Source organism: Colletes gigas, unplaced genomic scaffold (assembly GCF_013123115.1).
Source record: "Colletes gigas isolate AHSC1104 unplaced genomic scaffold, ASM1312311v1 Colletes_gigas_Sc00008, whole genome shotgun sequence".
NCBI classification, from domain to species: domain Eukaryota; kingdom Metazoa; phylum Arthropoda; class Insecta; order Hymenoptera; family Colletidae; genus Colletes; species Colletes gigas.
This window is the reverse complement of record NW_025106637.1, coordinates 420,035-445,146: the sequence shown is the minus strand read 5'-3', so window position 1 is coordinate 445,146 and position 25,112 is coordinate 420,035. Positions and strand designations below refer to the sequence as shown.

The window sequence follows — 25,112 nt, the reverse complement described above, 5'->3', positions numbered from 1 at the left end:
GCGTGTATTTGGTGAATTTACTTTTTCGCCACGTGGAGTAATGGTATACATATGTTTTCTGTCATATCAAAATGGTGGCAGTATTAGGAAGCCGACGGATCGTTCATAGGTCTTTCACGATTTGGCTCGCGATAAGTGTGTTTCATCAAAAGTTTTACATTCGATGTGCAAATTCGATACGTCCAATATGATAACGACTCCTACTGTTCGTTTTATATGTGGTATTACCGGACATACGATACTGTTTAACGAAATTCCAGTTCTAACCTCATAGTTGGGAAAATTTATGCCTTAGGATATGAAAACAATGCACGAATGACTGTTACCTATGTATGTATGAAGTCCTAAGGATTCTATTAAAAAAAGCATAATATTGCTACTACTTAGTTGAGAAAATTAATCGGAAAAAGAAAATTTAACGGCCGCTAGATATCAAAACATCATAGAGATACCAAAAGTTTGATGTTGATGGAAATATCGTCAGTATAAATTAAAGCAAAACGTTTAGATTTATACAATCTGTTAAAATGATCTCTCAATTATCGCATGTTATGACACTTGCAAACAGCATTATCGGAGTAAGTGTTCTTGCAATGCCATTTTGTTTCAAGCAATGTGGCATCATATTGGCTACTTTGGTTTTATTAGTAAGTAGCGTTTTGTCTCGACTTGCTTGTCACTTTCTTGTCAAGTCGGCTGTAATGTCAAGAAGACGAAATTTCGAGCTTTTGGCTTTTCATGCGTTTGGTCATATGGGAAAATTCTTAGTGGAACTGTTCATCATTGGTTTTCTTGTGGGAACGTGTATTGCATTTTTTGTTGTTATGGGCGATGTGGGACCACAAATTGTAGGGAAAGTGGTAGATAAAAATCCAGAGGATATCAGAACTAGTTTGCTCATAACGACAAGCATTTTTATAGTTTTACCATTGGGATTGCTACGAAACATTGACAGCTTATCTAGTCTTTGTACAGCGACGATTATCTTTTACGTTTGTCTTGTATTAAAGGTAAATAATTTGTTTTACTTTGAATACAAACATTTAAACGATTACAGCAGTGCCCACTTAAGTGACCGCATTTTTGCCCACTTAAATGTCCGTGATACATTGTATACATATATGGTTTCGGATGCCGCTATTGTATCTCACTCGCTCTTATCCCTCTTTCCTTATCTCTCTTCGATTCTGAGAAGCAACCATGCCCACATAAATGACCGCGTGGTCACTTAAGTGGGCACCACTGTAAATGTAATTTATGTTAGTTGCAATACTTTCTTCTTTGTTATTAGATAATGACAGAATCTATACAACACATTTTTTCTGGGGATTGGCATGAACATGTATATTACTGGAGATCATCTGGTATATTACAGTGTATACCTATCTTTTCTATGGCTTTATTTTGTCAAACACAATTGTTTGAAATATATGAAACAATTCCTAATGTGTCATTAGAAAAAATGAATGATGTGGTACGAGGTGCATTAAATATATGTACTGTCGTATATCTGTGTGTTGGATTTTTTGGTTACATTGCATTTTGCACACAACCTTTTACAGGTATTTCTAATGTCCCAAACTCATATTGTTCTTGTGAATTCTACTAATCTATTATTGAATTTGTAGGCAATATACTAATGAGCTTTGAACCTAGCTTATCATCAGAAATGATCAAAATGGGATTTGTGTTTTCTATTGCATTTAGTTTTCCTCTAGTCATTTTTCCATGTCGTGCAAGTTTGAACTCTCTTTTATTTCGCAGGGTTTGTATAGTTACAGCAATATTCAATAAGAGTAGAATGATATCATTTAGTGAATATATAATCTCTTGCAGGTACACACTCATGAACCATCTATAAGTTATTTACCAGAGACAAGATTTAGGTGTCTTACTATTGCAATTGTGGCTGTTTCTTTGATTGCTGGAATTTTAATACCAAATATCGAATTTGTCCTTGGGTTAGTGGGATCTACAATTGGAGTAATGATATGCCTAATATTTCCAGCAATATTTTTCATATCCATTAGTAACAAACATACTAATGAGAAATTATTGGCACAAGTGAGATTTCTAAACACATGTATTGATTTTGTCACTCCATATTTGTTTATCATTAATATTTTCTCATTTATGTCTTGTTAGATAATTTTATTCACTGGTATCTGCATTATGATTTTGAGCACATATGCAAATTTATATGCATTAGAAGAATCCAGTAATACAAAAGCATTAGCAACAACAAATAAACCCCTGAATCAAGTTAACAATTTACCATTAAATCTGAATAAAAATGACATCAATGCAATAGTAAACATTCCCATTAATCCTGAAATTCTTCCAGATATTAAAGGTATTGATTTAAAATCAAATATTTTCTGCAGATTACTATTATTATGATATGTACATAAATATACAACGATAGTAGTAATAACAATAGTAATTTTCAGAGAAAATAAATCAGATATCGGACCTAAATATTCTTGACAAATCAATGAACCAAAAAGCAAACGACGTGCGTCAGGAACCACCGATTCCCGTAGAGCGCATAATCGTTGCAAAGAAATCGGCAGTAGAAACGCAAAAGTCTGTCGAAAATATAGTTGTTACAGTTCCCCCAATGATCAGAAATGCTGTAGAGGAGATGAAATCATTGAATGAAGATTTTCATAAAGAATCGGAGACTATAATGAAAAATGAAGTCGAGAAGGTAGTAGAATCTATTACAGCAAAAGCAAAGGAAGAAAATAATGTTGGAGAATTAAAAGAAGATTTTGTAGATACACAAATAAATGACAATCTTATAAACTCTGATGCAATTAAGAAAGAAGAAATAGAGCTAGCTGCTGATGCAGAAGCTGCCAATATAATAGCTGCAGAAAAACACGAGAAGCATAGACAGACTTTGGAGAAACATAAAGAAGAAGAACTGCAAATGATACAAGAACGAAAAGAAATATTAAAAGATATTAAAGAACAAGAACAAGAAATTGAAAAACGGAAACAATTGATTATGAAGGAGACACAAGAGCTTAAAGAAAATGAGAAAGAATTAAAAACTCTTAATCAAATGTCCCTTTTAGAAGTGAAGCGTAATTTTACGAACTTAAGTGTTAATGATAATGAAAAATCTTTAAATAAAATAAAAGAAAATAACGATGAAAAAGCTTTTAATGCAAACTCTGGACTCTTGAATGAACAGCCTAAAAATGTAAATGTTGGTGACAAAGTTAAGCAGTCAGAGACTATAGAAGGATCTAATATTCTTTCTAAAAATGGAAATGTAAACAATGATTTAAGTATTCAAAATAAAAATCCTGCCGTGATAGATGTAAACAATAAGATGTTAAATAACAAACTTATTGAGGAAGAAAAAATCCAGGAAGCAAAAGTAAAACCTAGTAATTCGAATGAATTACCAAAAGGCCCTATCTTAAATGCTTTGACAAAACATGGATTGCAAAAGTTCATTGCTACTGATGAATTGGTAAATAATAATGAGGACGATAAAATCCTCTCTAAAAATAATAACAACGGCGCTAATACTATTAATTCTAACTTACAAAGGGATTCGAAAACTAAGGATCAACAAGTACAGCAGAAATATTCTTTACCCATTGCGTTGAAAATGCGAACTCAAACGAAAACAGATAGCGGATCTATTTTATTACCAAATAAGTCCGACGAAAATATTCAAGCAATCCGTAGAGATATTTTGGAGAACCATGAACGTGATAAACGAGAGATCAACGTGAATGTAGAAGAAACAAATACCAAAGTTACGAGTGATACTTCCGATAAAAACACTGAATACTTAATAAAAAATTCTACCTTGAAAGATGACCGTGAAAAGTGTTCGAAACAGGATGAAAATATGGACGGAGGCATAGCCGGTAAATCAACGGAAGGATTGGCGAAAAATCCTTCTAAAAGCAATTTGGTCGAAGCGTCGTTGATTAAAACCAATATATTTTTGTCGCAACAGGAAATCGCGGATGCGATTTCAGTAGATCCAAATATTGATATAAGAGGAGAGTATGTGAAATTAAAACAACGGGAATTAAAGTCCGTGGATACCGACGAGGATTGTAATATTTGAATTTCTGGCGACCTGATTAGAAATAGTACATATGACATAATATATGTATGAAAACTTTATTTTATGTATAAAAAAAATTAAAATTATTTCTTTGTTAGTGTTCCTTTCGATTATACTCGTATAAGTTACATGTGTACATACAATAGACGAATGATTTTAAGTCTAATGAATACTATTTATGTTGCACAGTTGCGCTACATATCGTTATACATATCGCTATCAGTTTACGTCATAATTATCCGCGAATAAATATAATTACGAATATATTTTTACATTAAAGTAAGTTTCATCATTTTCCCCAATCTATTTAAGGTATTGATATAACAATGTATCAATTTGCTTTTTTATTCGTTGCGAGTAACGAGAAAGGAAGGCTCGAATTCTCGACGCTGTCTGAGTGCGTCGACAGCGTCGATTCCCTTCCTCTTCAATCAGAGTTGCTAAGAAGTAACGAATCGACGGGCAGACTGATTGTAGCCTTATGGACCGGTAACATCGTAGATACCGTTAGTTTACACGTTCTTGTTATAATTGTTATTTAACTAGTAGAAATGCCACGAATTACGTTTTTACATCCCGATCTTGGAATCGGAGGAGCAGAAAGATTAGTAGTTGATGCGGCGTTAGCTTTACAAAATGAAGGTTATGAAGTTAATTTCGTGACAACTCATCACGACACGGAGCATTGTTTCTCCGAAACCAAGGATGGAACAGTTCCTGTTACGGTTGTGGGGAACTGGTTACCCAGGCATATTTTGGGTAGATTTTTCGCACTTTTTGCTTACATTCGTATGGTAAGCTTATTACTTACGTACTATACATTTGATTTATTTTAACATGCGGCCCTCTTTGGTAAAAATGTTATTTTTAAAATATAAAAAAAGTCTACTATGCATAAATTTCACATTTATACATCTTTTTCACAGATTTATGCAGCTGTTTATATCATTTTGTGCGAACATCGACCGGAAATTGTTTTTTGTGACTTAGTTTCTGTATGTATTCCTATTCTTCGTTTACGAATTCCACACGTAATCTATTACTGCCATTATCCAGATCAGTTACTTTCGCGACCAGAAGGCATTGGTAAACGATTGTACCGTGTACCTCTTAACTATTTGGAAGAAATTACTACTGGAATGGCACATAAAATATTTGTAAATAGCATGTACACATGTAGTGTATTCAGGGATACTTTTAAGAGATTACATATCGAACCTGAAGTTTTATATCCTTCCATTAATACAGATTTCTTTGATAAAACTCGAATAATATCCTTGGAAAGGGTACTTGATAAAAAATTACCATCGGATAGCATTGTACTCTTATCAATTAATAGATACGAACGTAAGAAAAATTTAAGATTAGCAGTGGAAGCATTAGCAGAACTTAAAAACCATTTAACAGATAAAGATTACAAAAAAGTACATTTAATTATGGCTGGTGGATATGATAAAAGAGTAGAGGAAAATGTAGAACATTACTTGGAATTAATAGGGCTTGCAGATGAACTGCATGTCTCTGACAAAGTAACATTCCTTCGTTCCCCTTCAGATATTGATAAAGTATCGATTCTACATCATTGTAAAATTTTACTGTATACTCCGCCGAACGAACACTTTGGTATTGTTCCGCTCGAAGCAATGTATACGAGTAAACCAGTAATCGCGCATAATTCTGGTGGTCCAAAAGAATCCATAGTGTCTGGGGTCACCGGATTTTTAGTTGATTTATCCGGTGATGCATTTGCTTCAAAAATTGCGTACTTAATTAAAAATCCAACGTATATACAAGAATTTGGTAATGCCGGTAAAGATAGATTCATGAAAACTTTCAGTTTCGTTGCATTTAGCGCTCAGTTGAACAAAGCAATCGAAAACTTAATTAGCAATAAAAAATTAAAAGAAAATTAAAATTTTTAAACTTTGCAACAGAGGCAGGGAAGTATCGTATATAAACTTGCACAAATGAATTGCATTCCAACTATGGCACGTCACCGTTTTTTGTTGGCATAATCATTTTACCATTGTGCTTTGTAACAATACAGAAAGTATATTCCTTTTTGATTATGTACTCTATGTATCGAGTTTTGTATTAAAACTCGGATATAATTATTTTATGTATTAACTATATTTACTTATATAGTACAGAAATTATTTTATGTGTATTTATTATTTATATTTATCGTATACATGATCTGTTTATTACACTCACAAGACCATTAAATTGTATGACGTATATAAAAACGTTCGATTTACATTACGCCATATTTATTCCGAAATTAAGTATGAATTGAAATATTTCTTAATATGTTGACTATTATGTTAATTTTGTTTTACTTTTGTTTGAATAGTTCGTCAGAAAATTCATTCAATTTTGTATCATTTAAATCGAACAACATATATATATATGTACACGCTCCTCGTTCTCATACAGTTGCATGAAACTAATGAAAGAGCATTGTTTGTATTTTATAGGGATTCGCGTGACTCATCGTATGGATGTATCCGAAGGTTCAGTTCTTTTACGTGGTCGACAGGCCATATATGCAACCAACCGTTCTATGGGCATAATAAGGGGAAGTATGCTGGACGGATGAAGCCTTTTCACAGCATCATATTCCCCTTAAACTGCACCGCCGAACGCGTTGTATATTCGTGTGCATAATAGTCGACACATTAATTTGGAACGATTCCTTTATTGAATTTTTGAAGAAATTAGTCCATTAATTGTAAACTATCAAGTTTCTCACTGGAATAAAAACCTGCTTTAACTTGTCTTCCACCAAAAAATCGTCCGTTTAAATCAACAACAGCTTTAATAGCACTTTCTATTCTTTTGAATTCTACAAAGATCCTAACAGCCTCTTCTGCAGCAGCTTCCGTTACTTCATGAATAATAACACGCGCTACATCGCCATATTTTGTGTTACATTCGTCTTTAACTTCAGGCTCGAGATCCTCGTCTACTTCTCCGGGTCCAACCATATTGCGCAACAACACAACCTGATCGAAAATAAGTACTTAATCGTAATAATCGGAAATAAATATTATTTTTAATTCTTTTCGATATTACCTTGCTCGGACATTTCATTATTTCTGTGATGCTAGGTTCCTCGGTAGGTTGCGACAGAGAACCTAATTGCGATGGAGGCGGCGATACAGCGATAGGCGGTGGCGGTGGCATGAGTTGCTCTCTTTCCCCAACAATCCTTCCACCTCGTTTACTAGTTTTCTCTACTTGCAAAGCAACAGACATTCCTTGTTCTTTTTTACCAAGCCCTTGTCCCTCTTTAAAACCATATTTGGCCATTATTTTGGCCGCCACGGACGACGTCGCATATCCCATGTTAGTTGGTTGTTTCGGTGCTGGGGGTGGAAGATCGGATGACTCTTGTAAAGAAGGTGGTGGTGCTATAGCTGCTCCACCAGCAATACCTCTTGATGTTGGAGTTCTTTCTTCATCCCTTTCAGGTGGTATCATTGTGTTATTTCCAGTTGAAACCTAAACCAAATATTTACATTACTTTATTTAAAAACATATATATAAAGTGCTTTTATTTGGACACAATACACAGGCATGTTAAATTATAAATATAATCTTCAGTGTTTTACAGATATAAAGCTAATATAATTATGTTACCTGTGCATCTTCAAAACGTGAACTATCTCGTCTTCTTTTACGCATTTCAGTTTCTTGATCATGTTCTCTATCGCGCAAGTCTCTTAATTCTTTCACAACTTTGTCATATTCATTAGGCCACATAGGATCATACTCATTTATTACATTCCAATCAAATTCACCACCAACTCCAATACTGCTGACAGTGCCAGTAGAGAGTGGATTATTATGTGGTGTATCATCTTCCCTATCTACATTTCGATTTGCTTTTGATTTCAAATCTATCACAGGTGCCAATACAGCTGTGGCTTTTCTATATTGTTCACGTTTTGGCTAAACACACAATAGAATTGTAAATGTTGTTAGAATTTGATCACTATTAAAATAAATAGTTTACCTGTGTAGTAGCTGCTTTCTTTAATTGTAATTGAGACTGTAATAACTTAATACTAGATGACCAGCCGGCCACCTTCTCAGACGTTCTGTGTTTATCAAAATCATCATATAATGACATAATATCGAACTTTTATATGTTGATATTAAAACATTATATTCAACCTCAGTTTTTTAAAAGATTACAGGTATGTTTGAAACATAGATTTTATAATACCTAGAGATCTGAAATAGTTTAATTTTGCCTTCTCTCAATGTTACAAAAACGTTTCTAAACACGTATAAATATAACGTGAGTAATTCTTATTTTTTTTTGCAGGTATTGCAGGTTAGTGCATTCTTTTCGTACTCGTACGAATGCAACTGTTTATCAATACTTATATATATGTAAAATGGGACACATTGAACTGTCGCAAAGTTACGGTGCATATATGGCTTTAGGTTTTCGATTGGTGAAGTGATACCGAAGACGTCATATTTGACCAATGGGGAGTCACCAATGTTGTTTCACCAATGCCTTCCTTCGTACATATAAATATAAGTAGATAGATGTTACTAACTTCAAGTGTTATGATTTCAGTTTTACAGGAAAAAGAGAGAAGGTGTAGGTTATATTTATATTCTTTTAACAACTTTGGAGAATACAAAGAATACTTTTTATCATACATTTAGTATAGTACAAACACTAATAATAATACCAATAATTGACTATACTGTCCTACAATGTTACAGCCAATTTAAAAAGATTAATAAATTGTTGCAATAAACATCATTACAGCCATTCTTTTACAATTTTCAAGTATTTTCGACAATTATAGATATTACACATATACCCTGTTCTTATCATAATATTTTATTATTCAATTAATTTTTAAATTGAGTTCCAATAGATACGTACGATGCCCTGGATAACAAGTTTATCACTTAAGGTCAATGACCTTGAATTAAATGAATTACTTTTAATATTAATACAAATTTATCTATTTATCTATACTATTAAAAAATGTAGAAAATATATGATTCATTGTATAAAAAATATTGGTTGCATTAAAATTTTTAGATACTATTATTAAAATCTTTAATCGTGGCAGTACTTTCTTATTCGTAAATGCACGTACCTATATGCAATACATATTTGGAATTTATAAATGAAGTTTCCAATTAGTGACGGATGTATCGTCGTATAATAATGTATATAAAATATAAGTCGCATTCGTTCTTGAAAACAATATATTTACATGCGTGTTGCATGTAATAAAAATGCATACTATTGTGATTTATGGTTTAATAGTTTCCAATAAAATTTGAGCAGCAAATTTCACAAAATATTATTGGAAATTAAATCTAATAACGTGGTTTCGAGGATATTTAATTTCGATGATAATTAATTTTTAATAGAATTATTGTATTTTAATTAACAGTTGATACGATTGTTAGGTTGGTAGACGTGAAGACAATTTCACTAAAGGAAGTTGTCGGTTTGAGATTTAAGTTGTTCACCCATACCTAGTTGCAATAGGAAGAGTGGCGTTCGTCGATGTGTAGCGGTTGAAGTTAGTGTTTGGAGTAGAGTGGAAAGGAACAGGTGAAAAAAAGTTGGGTTTCGTTCGAGGTTTGCTATAAATAGTTGGATTCGTTAGTAGAGTTTATCTAGCAGATTCTACTTTAGACGCAGGGGCGTATGGATGTAAAAGGATTTTTTTTAATTAAAGGAATTCGATACTATTAAAGAATTTGTGAGAATTGGCCACTGTTCATAGCCCCCTGGTGGCGAGTTTCTAAAATATCGTCACCACATTTGCAACGGGAGTTTGGCGGGCAACGTAGCGACGATTGGTCGGTCTTTCGTCTTGTAGTCGATGGTCGCCGCAGTCATCCGGCTGAGTATCGGTTCGAGTTTTCCCAGGAAAACACTACTTCCCGCGGACCCATTGTCCCCGACGCGTCGGCGAAACCCAAGGAAAGGAGGATTCATCGTGCATATACATCAGGCACCGGAGGTAAGTCGCTATCTCGCCAGTAAAGAATGATGCTATACGCCGTCGTGATTCCGAGTCCGCGGTTCTTTCTGTGCAATTCCACACGTGGTCCTAGACTTTGCCGAGTGAATTTTTCGTCCCGTAGCAAAGGAATATTTTATTTCATTTCCCGATTTCGTAGAGAAAATTCGTTTTCGTCGTTTGGTTCGCTTCGTTCCGTTGACCCGTGCATGTGTACCTCGCCCTCGGCCGATCTTTTCTTTGGCGAGGCAAAAAAAGCGCAGTACGGCGTCAGTCTTGGATGCCATCTTCGCGCCGTGGCGTACTTGCGTACCATCGCTGCAAAGTGGGGGCGATAGAGCCACGTTGTACGATGGACGGCAATTTCTGAGAGTTTTACGTAAAAATGGTCGAACATCGGATATTAATTCTCCCGCAGAATATTCCTGCGTTATCGAAATCTTGAAACCGAAGCTACGTCCTTGTGCACGACGCCTACCACGACACGTGTATTTTATGTACTTGACGAATATGGATGGATGCACGATGCCATTTTATGCTCTTATTTAAAGTAATTTATATTTCTTTGAATATTTCCCCCTCGTATTACGTATATATAATGATTTTTATGGTTTTCGACGGTAAAAGGAAAAGGGAAATATTTTTTCTTCGTTTCCCTAGCCATGGGAACTTGTAGTTCCGTGCTCTTATAGTTTCCTATACTTTATTTTTCATACTTCATTCTATGCTTCATTCCGAGTAATATTGCCGGACGTACGTATGTATTGTTTAACCACATATACTTTTGCATCATCAAATTTTCTCCCATTCTATATCGAGCATCCTCGATAATTTGAAATTTGAAAAGTTGTTAAAAATATTTTAACAATTTATTCGATGCTGTGCATTAATTTTATATTTCTTACAATTAAAAAAATTAGTTAAACTTTTTTTATATATTGTTTCATTTTTGCACTACATCTTAGTTACAGAATGAATCTAATTTAATCTGTAATATTTTCAAATTTAATTTAAAATTCAAGTCGATTTCAAACCATTATTGATACGGAACAAAGATTCATATAGACAAACGCCTGCATACATATTGATAAATATACATCAAAGGATGATTAATCGTTGTTTTATGCAGATTTATAAAAAATGAGTTCGAGCGCTTGTTACAAATGTAACCGGATGGGTCATTACGCACGGGAGTGTCCACAAGGTGGTGGAGGAGGTGGTAGAAGCGACCGTGGACGTGACCGAGAAGGTGGTTTCCCACGCGGTAGAGACAAATGCTACAAGTGCAACCAATTTGGACATTTTGCACGTGAATGTAAAGAGGATCAAGATCTTTGCTATCGCTGTAACGGTGTTGGGCACATCGCAAAGGACTGCCAACAGGTCATTAGAAATTACTAATATGATTGTTCTATACAAGCAATGTATGACGTATAATAGAAATAATAAAGTTCTGTATCATAATTGAAAATGATTTTAACAGGGTCCAGAGATGAGCTGTTACAACTGCAACAAGACTGGTCATATTGCACGCAGCTGCCCAGAAGGCGGTAATGATTCTGGACGTTTCGCGATGCAAAGTTGCTACAATTGTAATAAGACAGGTCATATCGCTCGCAACTGTACCGAGGCTGGAGGAAAGACATGCTACATCTGTGGCAAGACTGGTCACATAAGCCGTGAATGTGATCAGGATGAGAGGAAGTAGGATATGACTGGAATCCGTGCCGCTCGCTTAACGATAAGCCGTTTACCGTCGCGCGCGCTACTACCGGGGATTGTAGCTAGGTAGGGATGTGCGAACGTATGTCTCGTTGATGCGTATAATCGCTAAAAACGCGTTTTGTCATAGTCGTTCGAATTTCTATCTCTCCATGCCCAACTCCCGGAACCCATTTTATTCCTAATTTCCTTCCCCTCTATACATCGTTGTTCTCTTCGCAAGGGTTTTTTCTTATGATGTCTTTGTTTTTATTGCTGTTACACTACACCATACATGCGCGCGCGCGCACAAAGTACATTTACACATAGGACACATCCAAGCATTACATGAATACACACACTATACGATGTAATAATATTATAAACATTCGATTGAATTAGAGTAGAGACATGAATCCTCTGTCCCTTGACCTTCAAACTATCTCGTACGCGCATTGTTTTTGTGATGCAAGATGTATGGATTCTTAATATGCTTTATAAAAAAAATTTGTCCAAGTAAACATTTTATGACGTATTTTGTCAGTCCGACTGGCAATAATATTACACTTGTTGAACGTTCATACTTTAAATTAGGAAAGACGATTGAATCGAAAGGACAGTTACATTTTTCACGAGAGAGAGATACAATGACTATGAAAAATGGAGACAGGTAAAACTTATGTTCCTTTCTCACATCCACGCATCTTGTATCCGGTCCTCCCTCTCGAACTCTCTAGCAACTCGAGACAAAAAAAAAATTTCAGAATTAATGGGAAAGGAAATGAACATGCCGGCCCTGAATACATATAAATAAAGTTTAGTAACGCCAATTTTTAATGTGTAAGGATGTAATGAGGATCGTTGAACCATTATTTCATGACAAACCCAGTTTCAGATGTCAACAAGAACTGCACAATTGTAGGATTATCAGTGTTTACGAGTTTATATACAGTTATACTTGAGATTATTATTTTAAATTCTGATAAACTAGAACAAAATATGTATGCTTTGTATGTCAGATTCTTTAAGTGAAAATGAATGCAAGGACTGGTATGATCGTCATCGCAGCGTATATATGTATATATACATATAAACACAGAGGTCTATACAAGTTTGCACATTTTGTACGTAAAATCATAATTGTTATACTGAGAGTCGCCATTGTTCATATTGTCAGTGATTGTTACGAATTTCAAAGAATGTAGTTGCATTTTACCTTACTATATCCTTACATATGGTGAAATATTTCGTTACTAGGTATATGTATATATATATATGCGCATATGTGTATACATATATGCATACGTATGTGCAGGAGCTGTATTTTGTACTGTAAAAAGCTAGATATACTCTGGTCGTTGCTGGTGACTAATCCCAATTATTCTTTTATTTATACATCACAGAAAAAAAGAAAGATTATATTTTTCATGTATAAAGTACTGCATTAATCTTTTTTATAAGTTGTAGAACGAAAAATTTTTAGATACAATTTGTCTAGCATTTTTTTGTCGAACGACTACTGAGGAAAATCATGAAACGCCAACAAAATTTAAATGTTGTGAATTAAAAAGTTTTCAATTCTTCGAACGTTGCTAGGGGATTATTAGGTTTACTACAAATATAAAGTTACGGAAGGTTTTTTCTAAAAATGAAGAGAGAAAACGAATAAGTCCTAATAGAAAGCAGAAATAAAGTGCAACTAATTTGATGGTGACAACGTGTTTATAAATACGAGCAGTGTTGGAGTATAAATTAATCGAATTTCCTGATACTTTGTCACTCGTTCGAACGAACGAGTGATTTGATTTGAATTAACGAGAAGATGGTTCGAAGATCACCTATCCCATTCTAGGTAGATTCAGCGTGAACACGTTATGTATGTGTCGATCCATGTGGTAGTTACATTTCCAAGTATTTGTTTTTCTTTTTAAAACCATTCATTAGAATGCAATCGTTTATGGATGTTCACATGCACGACTTGTACACGGTATATCGATACTTTTGCCAGCAGCGACAATGTGTATTACTGTTCAGAAGCCAGGCGTGCCTGACTCGGTGGAACTGAACGCCTTTGTGCGTTGTATTGTGTAGTAAAAGGGTGTCCTGCAACAATTTTATACACAACTGTTCGGGACTTAAACCGATCTCATACATGGTTTTGGTAGTAGCAATCAGTGCGCTAGTGCGTCTGACGAGATTTGGAGGATCAAAAATTGTATTTCGCTAATGGACCGTAACCTTTGGTGCTCTCATTGGATTGCGTAATTTAAAGAAAAGATCGAGAATCCGTGTAAACATTTTCCTTTGTTTCTTTTACCGATATGTTGTACAGTTTGAACATGCATATACACGGATAAATGATATATCGTGTAAAAACGATGTCTTACTATGTAGGATATCCGAGGGGAAAACATACTTGGAAATATACGATTTAGGTGTGAGGTTCATTGGTGGCACCGGAGGTTCAGATAAGCATAAAAAAATGAGTGCGATAGGGCACCTGCGCTTTTGTCTCTGCTACAAGACTTACGTACGAATATTGTAAAGAATACGACTGTTACAGTGTATGAACTAATTCGATCGGTGCATGACCGATCACAGCTCGACTTATATTAATCTATTAATACTTAAAGGAAGAAGATGAAGAGGATGAAGAGGAAAAAAAATAAGCTACAAAGTAATAAAGGATTGCGGAGTATTTGAAGTTATGTTTTTAAACTGAATTTTTGAAATAGAATGTGTACGGAGAGGCAAAGACGAGGTCTTGTTTTTTTTTTTTTCTGTTTCCCCACTATTACTGGCATCTACGAATAAGGAGGTGTACGATATAAGATACTTCATCTGTATTATTTATATTTCAGTTGGAAAAGTAGATCGATTATTAATAAAATGTAACTGTATGCTTTCCCTTTTAGTTGTTAATCCTTTTGTACGTATACTATTATGTGGTGTTTATTTTTAATCGAACATTTCGTTTTTGTGTTTACTCATAGGTGCGTATGCTGTAATATTTACGTTTTTTTTACAAATGATAACAAGCAATTCGATAAAACTTGAGTTATTCTACCTATACAATGATTCCTATTGTGTTTATATCATAGCTTCAGTAAATAATTGTGGATGTTGGTTCTTTTTAGACGAAAACATTAATCGAGATTTTTAGTGTTTAAGTTTAAAAATTTATATAACATAACATATTTTATAATTTTTAATAAAACGAAACAAATTAGTATTATACGGTGTTTATTCGTGGGAACTCGTAGGTATGAACCGATGAGGGTTGTCGAGCGGTCGTTTCTCGTTTCTTTATTGTTGAAATCTACAACTATCATGAAATAATAGCAAACCGGAGGAACCGTATGCATAAACGTTTTACACAAAAGGCTCGAGCATTTCACGAGCTCAATTTGGAACCTCGTGTCTCAGGTTATTCGCATGGCCAGCCAGCCAGATCTTAATTCAACCATAAATGAATAAAACTTCTCCCTATAGACTAATTTGTAATGTGCGCATTTTTATGATGGGGTAATTATACAAATAAGCTTTTATGGGCCCAATAAGAAACAGAAATTTACCATCTCTGGCTGGCTTGACTGTGTGAGCAACAAGCCTCGTATATTAACTTAATCATTTATGCCAGGCTAATATATGTACAAAAAACAGAGTATCGCCTGTGCTAAAAGTAATTTTTCTGCCATTTAAAAAGCATGATATCATAATCTACGACAAAATGCCTGCTTGTGAACGGACAGTCAGGTTTTTTCGTCTTTAGATAACACGACGTTCGTGTGTAAAATTACGTTGTGGAAATTAAAGGTCAAAGTACGTTTTTTCTGTTTAACTTTAATATCTCGATGTCGGTATTATATTAACATAAATACGTTATCGTATATAACAACGTGAAAAGTATATTAAGTAGTAATATGCAACTACTACATACATATATGTATGCAAGTATATATGTATATATATATATGATATGTTGGAACGGAACGATGGAATAACGGAACGAAACTAGGAACACGGAACATGCGAAAGAATATGTATCCATCCGGTTCGTCTGATTTTGCCCGTGCCCTTTCAGTTTAATCTCACGTCTGTCAAACGGCCGTGAATTCTCGGAAGATGTAAGACTTTGAAAAGTGGGCATACGCTAAGGAAATCGCGTCACGAATTTGTCGCATGATGCGTTTGCGTTCGAAATATATTACGTTCGCCGATGTTTCGATATATTTGCGGTAACGACGAGGAAGCATTCGACGGGAAAAGGAGCGAAGTGATATTGGACGGTGCGCACAGACATGGCCACGACGGACGGTAGTACGATAGAAAACCTACGGATCGAGATCGAGAGGCTTTCACGGGAATTAGATTTAGCATCCACGGAACGGTTACAATCCGCCGAATACGGTCTTGCTTTGCTCGAGGAGAAAAAGATCCTAAACAAAAGATGCACCAAACTCGAAGCCCTCTACGAAAACACGAAACATGAATTGGAAATCACGCAAGAGGTTAACTCGACTTTCTTTACGTACTTCGATGCATGTAAATTACTTTAATTTTAGTTTCTATGAAGTTTCTCTTCGAACGTTGATTTCATTTTGAAGTTTTTAGTTTCTCCGCCGCATACTTATCGCGAAGAGGAGCGTATTTATTAGTATAGTAATCTTACCGTGCTCCAATAACACCGTTAAATATACTTATAATGCCAAAGAAGTTTTGTTAATGATAAGTGCAAGAGTTATCTGATTTCTCTGATGGAAGAAAGTCAATAGTTTTTAAATAGTATTAAAAAAAAAAATTTTTATTTTTGTAGGCTTTAGCAAAGTTTCAGACAACTACAAAACTGACTACAAAAAGCGGTATAGAGCAAGAAGAGAGTCTCCTACATGAAAGTGCTGCGCGAGAAACATCTCTCCAAACGCAAATTATTGAATTAGAAAATGAAACGAAGCAAGTACGTGTTTTATTATTGAAAGGACATGTAAAAATGATAACAATTGTGCACTTATGTAGTTCTTAATTATAAATCTTCTTTTTTTTAGTTGCGTCATGAATTGGAGCGTGTGCAAGCGGAACGTGATCACGCGCTCCAAGAACGAGAAGAAGTTGGAAAGGATCATCAGCAAGCAGAGACAGAAAGAAAATCGTTACATACTATGTTACGCGAATGTAGATTTCGCGAGGCTCGGCTTCTTCAAGATTACTCGGAACTGGAAGACGAAAATATCTCGTTGCAAAAACAGGTGTCCGGTTTGCGATCCAGTCAAGTGGAATTCGAAGGTGCCAAACACGAAATAAGAAGACTAACAGAAGAGGTGGAACTTCTGAATAGCCAAGTGGAAGAATTAGCGAATTTAAAACACATTGCTGAGAAGCAAATGGAAGAGGCGCTCGAGTCTTTGCAGGCTGAACGCGAAGCAAAATATGCTCTTAAGAAGGAGCTTGATCAAAAAATTAATAGCGAGTCGATTTATAATCTTAGCAATCTTGCACTTTCGATCAGAGGAATTACGGAGGATCAAACAATATGTAGCGACGGGGAAGACGATTCCCCGGCATTACGTAGAATCGAAGCAGATTTAAAAACCCAAGAACCGGGCACCTCGGCTACCGACAAGCAAGTCGATTTGTTTTCTGAAATCCATCTGAACGAATTGAAGAAGCTGGAGAAACAGTTGGAGCTAGCAGAGTCTGAAAAGGCTCACCTCACGCAAAATTTACGGGAATCGCAATACGCGGTTGAAAAAAGTCAAAACGAATTGCAGTCTTTTGTTGCGCGTATAGTACAATTAGCAGCCCATGTGCAATCGTTACATCACCTTCATTCCAAGTTGCCCGAAAAGCAAACCGACGAGACAACATTGGATAAGTTGAACCAAGTATGCATGGAAAACATTTCCAAACAGTTTTAAATATTTAGCAATCATTTCATGTTTTATTCCAGGCTATTATGCAGTATCGACAATGGAGTACCATGTCCGCGCGCGAAGTAAATCAACTTCAAAAGGACTTGGCCGAACTAGAAAATGGCTTAACCATATCCGATTCGACGCAGCAATTACGAACAGAGTTAACAAATCTCCGAAATAAGGTATATAGCTTTTCTTTTAATTTTCACGCAAGGCTATTTATTCCATAAATTTATAAACAGCATTATCGCGGCAAATATGACGAAGAACAGAAATGTAAGTTGTTTACTCATTAAGTTTCCACTGGCAATTTTGCTTAATACGTGGAGGTAACAAGAGTATAATAAACTGTGATTCTTCTGGCACAATGACAATTAACAAAATTTAGACTTTGAATAGAAATTATGGCGTTTCAGATCCCCGAGTCAGAGAAGAGCCTTCGAGAAAAGGTTGGAACGTGTGGTCCCTTTGACGTATTTACCAATTATTTAATAACCATTTGTCTTTTGGCTCCTTTAATGATCCGTACAGATTGCTTTTTAGTGTCCTAACAACCCATCTTGTATTGCTTTATTGATATTTTCAAATTCTTAACTATACATGTTGCTACAGCTACTGACGAATACATCATCGTTTCCGAAATCGTGAACTCCTTTGTGAAAATATTACTCGTTATTTTCACAAACGGGTTGTTTGATACAACAGTGCCTATATGAATGTTATCAAATGCTCAAACAAACGTACGGATCTCGATCGCTATGCACTGTGGCTTTAAAATAGAATGTGCTTAGGAACAAAAAACTCAGTGGATACTGTCTTTCTACTTGTTTCACTTGCATCTAACGTAGCATGAGTCAGACTCACAGAGCCTGTTTGCACGATGTTCAAACAGATATTCTATATATTATCTTGTACAGTCTTGCAAAGTTACTTCAGCTGTCAAGTAATGTTTTCCTAAAATACAAAAAAATCTGCCTTTAAAATGAAAGTTTTAAACGTACATTTCCAATGAATATGCAACAAGTGACAAACATAGTAACTTTATAACGAATAAGATCAACGTGTAATAATAATTTAACGGTATAAACATGATCTATTATATTTCAGCTTTTAGATACGGAACAAAGAAGCGTACAACTTGAATCCGATATTGCTACTCTCTCGAAACTCGCTGTGGAAGCTGGCGGTTTTCTCGACTCTGCTCAAAACGACTTGCAGAATATCTCCGACGAGCTCGCTCAGCTTTATCATCACGTTTGTACGGTGAACGGAGAAATTCCTTCGCGGGTGGTCCTCGATCACGAAAAGATCGTTCCCGAAAAGGAAGAAGAAAATGGAAAGATAGAGTGGTGTAGAACTTCGTTCAAAACGGACATTCAGATTAAGGATTTAGAAAGTTTGAGCAAAGCGAAAGAAATTGCGAAGCATATAGAAACTGCAATGGATCAGATAAAACATCTTCGAATCGCTGTAGAGCATACAATTGGACTTTCAAAGATGAAGGGAATACAATCGAACGTTTGTAACGTTTGCGAAGGTGAGTCGAACGAATTCTGCTTGCTTCGTCTCTCTGTAATATATTAAATATTCTTTTTTATTGTAAATTGCAATAGGATCTGTAAACGACAACAAGGTAGAGATAACCGACTTACAGGAACAAGTAATCAAGTTAAAGGCTCTGCTGTCGGCTAAACGCGAGCAAATCGCTACTTTGAGAACAGTATTGAAGTCGAATAAGAATACAGCGGAAGTGGCACTCACAAACTTAAAGAGCAAATACGAAAACGAGAAGAGTATCGTCAACGAAACCATGTTGAAACTGAGGAACGAGCTTCGAATGTTGAAAGAAAATGCTGCAACATTCTCGAGTAAGTTAACTCTTATTTTCTATATTTTTACACCAGCGATATTCGAGATTCGGTAAAGTCTGTATTATATTCTACGAATTTATTATTAATTTATATATTTTTTTTATTTTGTTTCGCTAACATCGTTGCACTAACATATTAATGTAAAATTAACAATTATTATTAGCATTTATGTACATTTTATTGCTTTTAATGGGTTGCGCTACAATCGATTTCGCAGTTGCATTGAGAGTTTGTTATCAACGATATTGCTTCGTTTTGTAGCAAAAAGAATTAACTGTTCATTGTGTCATCAATCACTATGATCTTTGTTGCTAGTAATAGAGAAAAATAAAACCAGTTAGCTATGGAACTTGCACTAATTTCTATATGGTTTCTCGTGTAAATTTTTCGTAAATGTTTCTCTTTCACGCAACTAATATAATTGTTACTTTACAATGTTAACGGTTCCGTGTTACGTGCCTATTTGTATTCGGTGTTAATACCTGCTAACAACACTTCTCAGGTCTGCGTGCGATGTTCGCCGCACGCTGCGAAGAATACGTAACTCAAGTCGATGAACTCCAACGTCAGCTAGCGGTAGCGGAAGACGACAGGAAAACGTTGAATCAGCTTCTGCGGCTCGCCGTGCAACAAAAGCTCGGCCTGACGATGAAACTGGAGGAACTGGAAGTCGATCGAGAGTTACGGAACACCCGAAGACACGCCACCAGCGCGAACGGACGAGGTAGAGTGCGATTGTCCCAACAGACGAACCGTTCTCATTTAGGCAGAGATTTCTTCTAGAAAATGATTAAGATGTGGAGCAAGATATTCTGAGAAAAACGAGGATTTTGAACTTTTCAATATTTTTTACTGCTCGTTGTCAAACTACGCGATTAGAAAACACTTAGAGAACGATCTAGCGTTACGCGTGTTTGTTTGAAATTCTTTTTGTCGGGTATATTCGTAACGTAGAATAGAAAGCGGATCGAACTGGATATTTTTACAAAATTCGGACAAGACAACCAGCAGTTTCGTACGAAGAAAGACAGACGTTGTCCTCGTTGGGAAAATGAAACATTTTCTATCATTAAAATGTTCATATTTTCTTGCGTCGATGTTGCTCCATGTCGTAGAGGTTTTTTTAGAAAGCTCTGCCTTCTCTGTTACCAATGTTGTTAGTAAAGATGCCTGACAAGCATAGAATGCGTTTTCCGTTTGTAAGATTTTTTATTTCGAGCAGTTGACAACACGGGATTACAGCGAGAAAAAAGAAACATTCTGTGCTCAAAGATTTATTTACACGGGATTATTTAAATAATTCTATTATTCTGTTCAATTACTCTTTCTTGTTAAGAAAGATACGTTAATTGTATATGTGTTTATTTCTACGTTTTAACAGTCATATCCTTTCGTAGCGAGGATTTACACTTTTCAGTACGATGTCCAGTATCATTGTAACCACATAGAGAATATTCTGCATGGTTGGCTCGTATGGTTATAATAATTGTATAAGATCGATGCAAGTTTTTTGCATCAACGAGGATGCATGATTAAATGAACGTATACTGGTTTTAGGTAGCCGAACATGAGAAATAAGAATTTTACATTGCATACCATAGGGACAATATTATTGTGCTCGACAGTAGCGTTTATAATCAAAGTAGAATGGAACACCGTAGACGTGTAGATTTGACGAGTACAGAGTAGCAGAAGTAACAGAACTTAGGGACCCATTCTCCAAGTAGTTTCTCAAAGATGAATAACATCGTCTGATAACGAAAAAAAGCAAAAAAAAAAAAACATATATATTGTTTCATCGTCTACAAATATTCCTATTTTTTATTCAGGCACGTTTTTCAGTTTTGTTTTTTTTGGTACATGGCATTTCAACTACTTTTTCAGTCGAGATAGAATTTTTCATTATCGCGTAACTTGGCCTAAATAGGCTTTAATTGAATTTTATTAAATTTTTGGCAGCTTTTTATTATATTTGTAAGGAAGGTATCCTTAGTCTGTTTGAATGTGGCGCGTGGAGTAGTATGTCGCGATCTCCGTACGTGGCGCTAGAGTGACGAGTCGAGGGTAAATGCGACATTTATTTGAAAGAGTGATTAGTGTACAAGAAGGGTGCGAATAAGAACATTGATTGTTGTTTTATAATGTATTATTTATCGGTAGGTTGGTGGTGTAAAATAAGTAGAAGTGTTTCTCTGTAAAAACAAAGACTTTTATTAAATTCAACGCAATGCAATATGACTACTTAATGAATTGACAGTCAATTCTACCTGTAAAAACAAAGAAACAAGATTCAATGTTCTTATTCACACCCTTCTTGTACACTAATCGCTCTTTCAAATAAATGTCGCATTTACTAGCGCCACCTATGGAGATCGCGCCACATTCAAACAGACCAAGGATGCCTTCTTTACATATTTATAGTTATTAACGCTAATACGGCATTCAACGTAGATTTATTAATGTATTTTTAGTCGTTATTAATTTATACTTCTATTTATATCTATTTTAACAATTTGTTTTATTAATACCAGTAGCTATTGCTTTTAATATCGACCAATGCATAATTTTAACCGATCTCGTTTTGTAAGATTTGGTGCAGCTAGTAAAAAAGTGTGCAAAAAAAAAAAGCATCAATCATCGATTGTAATCGGAAATGGCTGTATATCGTTCACGGATATACGCCACTTTCTACTTCCGTCTTTGACACCCGATGCGCCCGTTGTTTTGTACATTTCTTGTTATCATCGAGTTAATTTCACTGTTCCTCTCTGCATATACTTTTTTTCATTTCGTTCTGTCGATGCAGAATGTCACGAAGACGAGTACATGAAGAGAAAGAAAATGGAGAGTGTGAAACGGCGTGCGACGTTCATTTGTACACCACAAATAAGAATGACTTAAAAATAATTTTATACGCATCCAACGTCTGCGAAATTTACTAACAGATTTAATTAATTAGGCTTTCATAAACATTATGCAGGATATTTAAAAGATAATTTCGTATAAAATATTCTTGCTGAAAGATATTACTAAACTAATTTTCTATTTGTATATTTATTATACATATATTAGATACACTTTACTTTTGGCGAATCTACGCTTTTATGAGACTAATATTTATTTCGCTGATTCATGGTGAAATTTTTATACAATACAAAGTATATCCTGCATGTGTACGTGACAATGTACGGTTATCGTAAACCGTTTTTAATTAAATTTGTTACTAGCACTATTAGTATTATTATCTTTATTATTATCTTACAATACTACAATTGTATATTTATTATTGCGATATTGCTGCCAGCTTCATCGCGGAATTCATATGAGTACCTAAAGAGAATTTATCGATCGTTCATTGACTGTCAATTGATTGGTTAATTGTCGCTATTATTATATTTATACCATATAGTTATTCCGCCTGTGTCTACGATGCTGATCGGAATCAGAGATTGCGGCTTCCAATTTCGTTGCTCTTCAGCGAGCATTACTCAACGATAAAATACGATAAAATGAAAGTTGGATAGTTTCTGAATTTGTGACGTGTTCGTTCGATTAGATTTTGCACGGTAGACACGGGTGGTTCTAATTTGTGTCCATAAACCGAGCCAGTCTCAAACCACCGTCCCTTCCCTGCCCCCCCCACGCTACTGCCAGGAACGAGCCAAAGAAGAAATTCTTTCGTTTATCGATCACTCTCTTCAACGCCATTAGTTAATATTCTTCTTCTGACTTCGTCCTTGATGTAAAGAAATTCGTCCTCAACTTTTTGCCTTGCCGTCCGCGCTGTTCAATGGCGACTCGAAACGCCGTTCGTTTCGACGATAAAACGCGAATCACAACATGTATATTGTAAAATATTTAGCCATTGCGGCCCCCACCTCCGCCTCGTCGCGATATCAGTGTTCCGCTTTCTTAAAAGTCACCCTCGAAAAAAGTAAACGAATCAAGTATTTAGAAAGAATATTCTTTTCCTAAGTATTGATTTAAGTGTCGTGACCAGTCGATAGTTAAAGACAGGTGTGGACCATGGTGGGGTGAAACTTCAAAGTACGGGCGTCTTTGAACACAACGATTATACATATTTTAGCGTACGTTTTCCACGAACGAACGAAATTCAGTCGCCAAAGCGCAAACCTGTAAATTACTTCTGCCAAAGACATTCTGTCCTTTCGAGGGATCTATCCTTCACACACTTGACGTCCTTCGTAAAGTTCCTTGGCGCGATTACGTATCGTCGATGACTCTTCGTAGACGTTGCTCCGTTCAATTCTCTGAAAGGGGATCCGTCGAATATATCCTTTCTTTCACAAATAGCGCTATTCGAAACGAAGAATCGGCCGTGTTGTTATTTCGAAGGAGAAGATAATTAAATCTCGAGACTCCTTTCTGTCCATGAATGTTTCTTCTCTGCTTCTTTAGACCCGGCGCGTGACACGTTCGCGGTTGAAACAAAAATCCAATTGTCTTTGATATTTAAAAGGGAAATTACTAATAATAAGCTATTCCATCTTTGACAATAACAGCGACATAAAACGATTAGAATTAATTTAATTGGTCGAACTCGCCGCGAACCGGCGCCGGATAGAAAAATGATAGAACGCGCGTTTCCTTCTATTCTTCATCGAGCTTGTACGGTTAAGAGAAAAAGAAATTATCTAAACGATTGTTTAACGTCGTATCGAAGAGGTACCATTATATTTTTACATTCGTGAGGAAGATACGATCGAAACGATTCGATGTAAAAGGGAGGGAGGGAGAGGGGGGTGTGTAAGAAAGAATAAGCGAAAGTCGAACGAAAGGATCATTAAGAGAAGATCGGCGTCTGCCTGCCGGAAGCTAAAGAGATGTATCGATAACGCCTGGCAGGTAGATCTGCTCAAGGCTTCCGTAAAAGCTACGATTGCGTCCGAATTCTAGTTCACTTCCTGGCAGTGGTGTGCGTTCGACTTTTAGATCGTATTATATGAACGTTAGGAATAAAGAAACACTCGAGTGCCGAGTAAGACTAGCTGTAATGGCGTAGAATAAAACGATTTAACCGACTGCGTAACTTGTGCTGGGTATTGTTAATTGGGCCGTCGGAAATCAAGTGGCTAAGATGGGTTTTAAGCGTTATCGAGGACGTTTCTGTGTTTCTTTGCACTTTAACAGGGTCCACGCGTTGCATTTAATCGGGAACGCTTCGTCCTAGTTGTTCTGTTCCCCTTGATCACGTTTCTTTTTATTTCAATGTCGAAGACTGTCGTGTTAGAAATTAACGAAACGTATTCGAACCGATTATTTTAGCTATAGTCTAACATCGCCATCCAAAGAATGTCTTTTCCACGCAGGGACTTAGTGTCCATGTTTCGTAGACGAATTACAAGCAACGTTTCGTCCATATTTCTTAATATGGGTTCAACGACTCGTCTTCTTCATTGAACAAACTTGGAAGACACGTATCTTTGTCATTCTGTTTAGTCAGACAGCGTATTCGATCCCCAAGGACCCAAAGTCATTGTAAATACTGTAAATG

General features: G+C 35.7%; 5 protein-coding genes across 8 annotated transcripts; 4 read left to right on the top strand and 1 right to left on the bottom strand.

Annotated features, from left to right (window-relative positions):
* Positions 1-84: 84 nt before the first annotated feature.
* Positions 85-4,338, top strand: LOC122396793 (putative sodium-coupled neutral amino acid transporter 10). Its single transcript, XM_043395470.1, has 6 exons — positions 85-1,010; positions 1,292-1,562; positions 1,629-1,765; positions 1,837-2,064; positions 2,146-2,353; positions 2,451-4,338. Exons 1-6 carry the CDS (start codon positions 528-530, stop codon positions 4,097-4,099), a joined length of 2,976 nt encoding a protein of 991 aa, XP_043251405.1. The 5' UTR covers positions 85-527; the 3' UTR covers positions 4,100-4,338.
* Positions 4,339-4,498: 160 nt separating this feature from the next.
* Positions 4,499-6,039, top strand: LOC122396791 (alpha-1,3/1,6-mannosyltransferase ALG2). The gene is made up of 2 exons (XM_043395467.1): positions 4,499-4,893; positions 5,026-6,039. The coding sequence occupies exons 1-2, from the start codon at positions 4,651-4,653 to the stop codon at positions 6,010-6,012; spliced, it is 1,230 nt and encodes a 409-aa protein (XP_043251402.1). The 5' UTR covers positions 4,499-4,650; the 3' UTR covers positions 6,013-6,039.
* A 775-nt stretch (positions 6,040-6,814) lies between these two features.
* On the bottom strand, positions 6,815-8,452 carry LOC122396792 (splicing factor 45). Its single transcript, XM_043395468.1, has 4 exons — positions 8,118-8,452; positions 7,742-8,053; positions 7,175-7,603; positions 6,815-7,104 (listed from the first exon to the last, which is right to left on the bottom strand). Exons 1-4 carry the CDS (start codon positions 8,232-8,234, stop codon positions 6,817-6,819), a joined length of 1,146 nt encoding a protein of 381 aa, XP_043251403.1. The 5' UTR covers positions 8,235-8,452; the 3' UTR covers positions 6,815-6,816.
* A 1,240-nt stretch (positions 8,453-9,692) lies between these two features.
* On the top strand, positions 9,693-12,644 carry LOC122397072 (CCHC-type zinc finger protein CG3800). Of its 2 annotated transcripts, none has more exons than XM_043395930.1 (3): positions 9,693-10,113; positions 11,243-11,496; positions 11,597-12,644. In XM_043395930.1, the coding sequence occupies exons 2-3, from the start codon at positions 11,254-11,256 to the stop codon at positions 11,819-11,821; spliced, it is 468 nt and encodes a 155-aa protein (XP_043251865.1). In that variant the 5' UTR covers positions 9,693-10,113; positions 11,243-11,253; the 3' UTR covers positions 11,822-12,644. The 2 variants fall into 2 exon arrangements, with proteins under 2 accessions (XP_043251865.1, XP_043251866.1); XM_043395931.1 differs by lacking the exon at positions 9,693-10,113 and adding an exon at positions 10,425-10,663.
* A 3,213-nt stretch (positions 12,645-15,857) lies between these two features.
* LOC122396772 (protein bicaudal D) lies at positions 15,858-24,046 on the top strand. 3 transcript variants are annotated; one of them, XM_043395429.1, is made up of 8 exons: positions 15,858-16,325; positions 16,631-16,771; positions 16,860-17,696; positions 17,762-17,908; positions 18,143-18,175; positions 18,834-19,263; positions 19,340-19,594; positions 20,100-24,046. In XM_043395429.1, the coding sequence occupies exons 1-8, from the start codon at positions 16,116-16,118 to the stop codon at positions 20,378-20,380; spliced, it is 2,334 nt and encodes a 777-aa protein (XP_043251364.1). In that variant the 5' UTR covers positions 15,858-16,115; the 3' UTR covers positions 20,381-24,046. The 3 variants fall into 3 exon arrangements, with proteins under 3 accessions (XP_043251364.1, XP_043251367.1, XP_043251366.1); XM_043395432.1 differs by lacking the exon at positions 18,143-18,175; XM_043395431.1 differs by lacking the exon at positions 18,143-18,175 and having other exon boundaries at positions 17,738-17,908.
* The last annotated feature ends 1,066 nt before the right edge of the window (positions 24,047-25,112 follow it).

Excerpts from the sequence above, each read along its gene's own strand:
- LOC122396793 (XM_043395470.1), top strand. The coding sequence starts at position 528 with ATGATCTCTCAATTATCGCATGTTATGACACTTGCAAACAGCATTATC. Across the intron at positions 1,563-1,628 it reads TTGCACACAACCTTTTACAG|GCAATATACTAATGAGCTTT; the intron begins GTATTTCTAATG and ends TTGAATTTGTAG. Across the intron at positions 1,766-1,836 it reads ACTCTCTTTTATTTCGCAGG|GTACACACTCATGAACCATC; the intron begins GTTTGTATAGTT and ends AATCTCTTGCAG.
- LOC122396791 (XM_043395467.1), top strand. The coding sequence starts at position 4,651 with ATGCCACGAATTACGTTTTTACATCCCGATCTTGGAATCGGAGGAGCA. Across the intron at positions 4,894-5,025 it reads TTTTTGCTTACATTCGTATG|ATTTATGCAGCTGTTTATAT; the intron begins GTAAGCTTATTA and ends TCTTTTTCACAG.
- LOC122396792 (XM_043395468.1), bottom strand. The coding sequence starts at position 8,234 with ATGTCATTATATGATGATTTTGATAAACACAGAACGTCTGAGAAGGTG. Across the intron at positions 8,054-8,117 it reads AGAAAGCAGCTACTACACAG|CCAAAACGTGAACAATATAG; the intron begins GTAAACTATTTA and ends TTGTGTGTTTAG. Across the intron at positions 7,604-7,741 it reads CACGTTTTGAAGATGCACAG|GTTTCAACTGGAAATAACAC; the intron begins GTAACATAATTA and ends TATTTGGTTTAG.
- LOC122397072 (XM_043395930.1), top strand. The coding sequence starts at position 11,254 with ATGAGTTCGAGCGCTTGTTACAAATGTAACCGGATGGGTCATTACGCA. Across the intron at positions 11,497-11,596 it reads TCGCAAAGGACTGCCAACAG|GGTCCAGAGATGAGCTGTTA; the intron begins GTCATTAGAAAT and ends TGATTTTAACAG.
- LOC122396772 (XM_043395429.1), top strand. The coding sequence starts at position 16,116 with ATGGCCACGACGGACGGTAGTACGATAGAAAACCTACGGATCGAGATC. Across the intron at positions 16,326-16,630 it reads AATTGGAAATCACGCAAGAG|GCTTTAGCAAAGTTTCAGAC; the intron begins GTTAACTCGACT and ends TTATTTTTGTAG. Across the intron at positions 17,909-18,142 it reads TAACAAATCTCCGAAATAAG|ATCCCCGAGTCAGAGAAGAG; the intron begins GTATATAGCTTT and ends ATGGCGTTTCAG.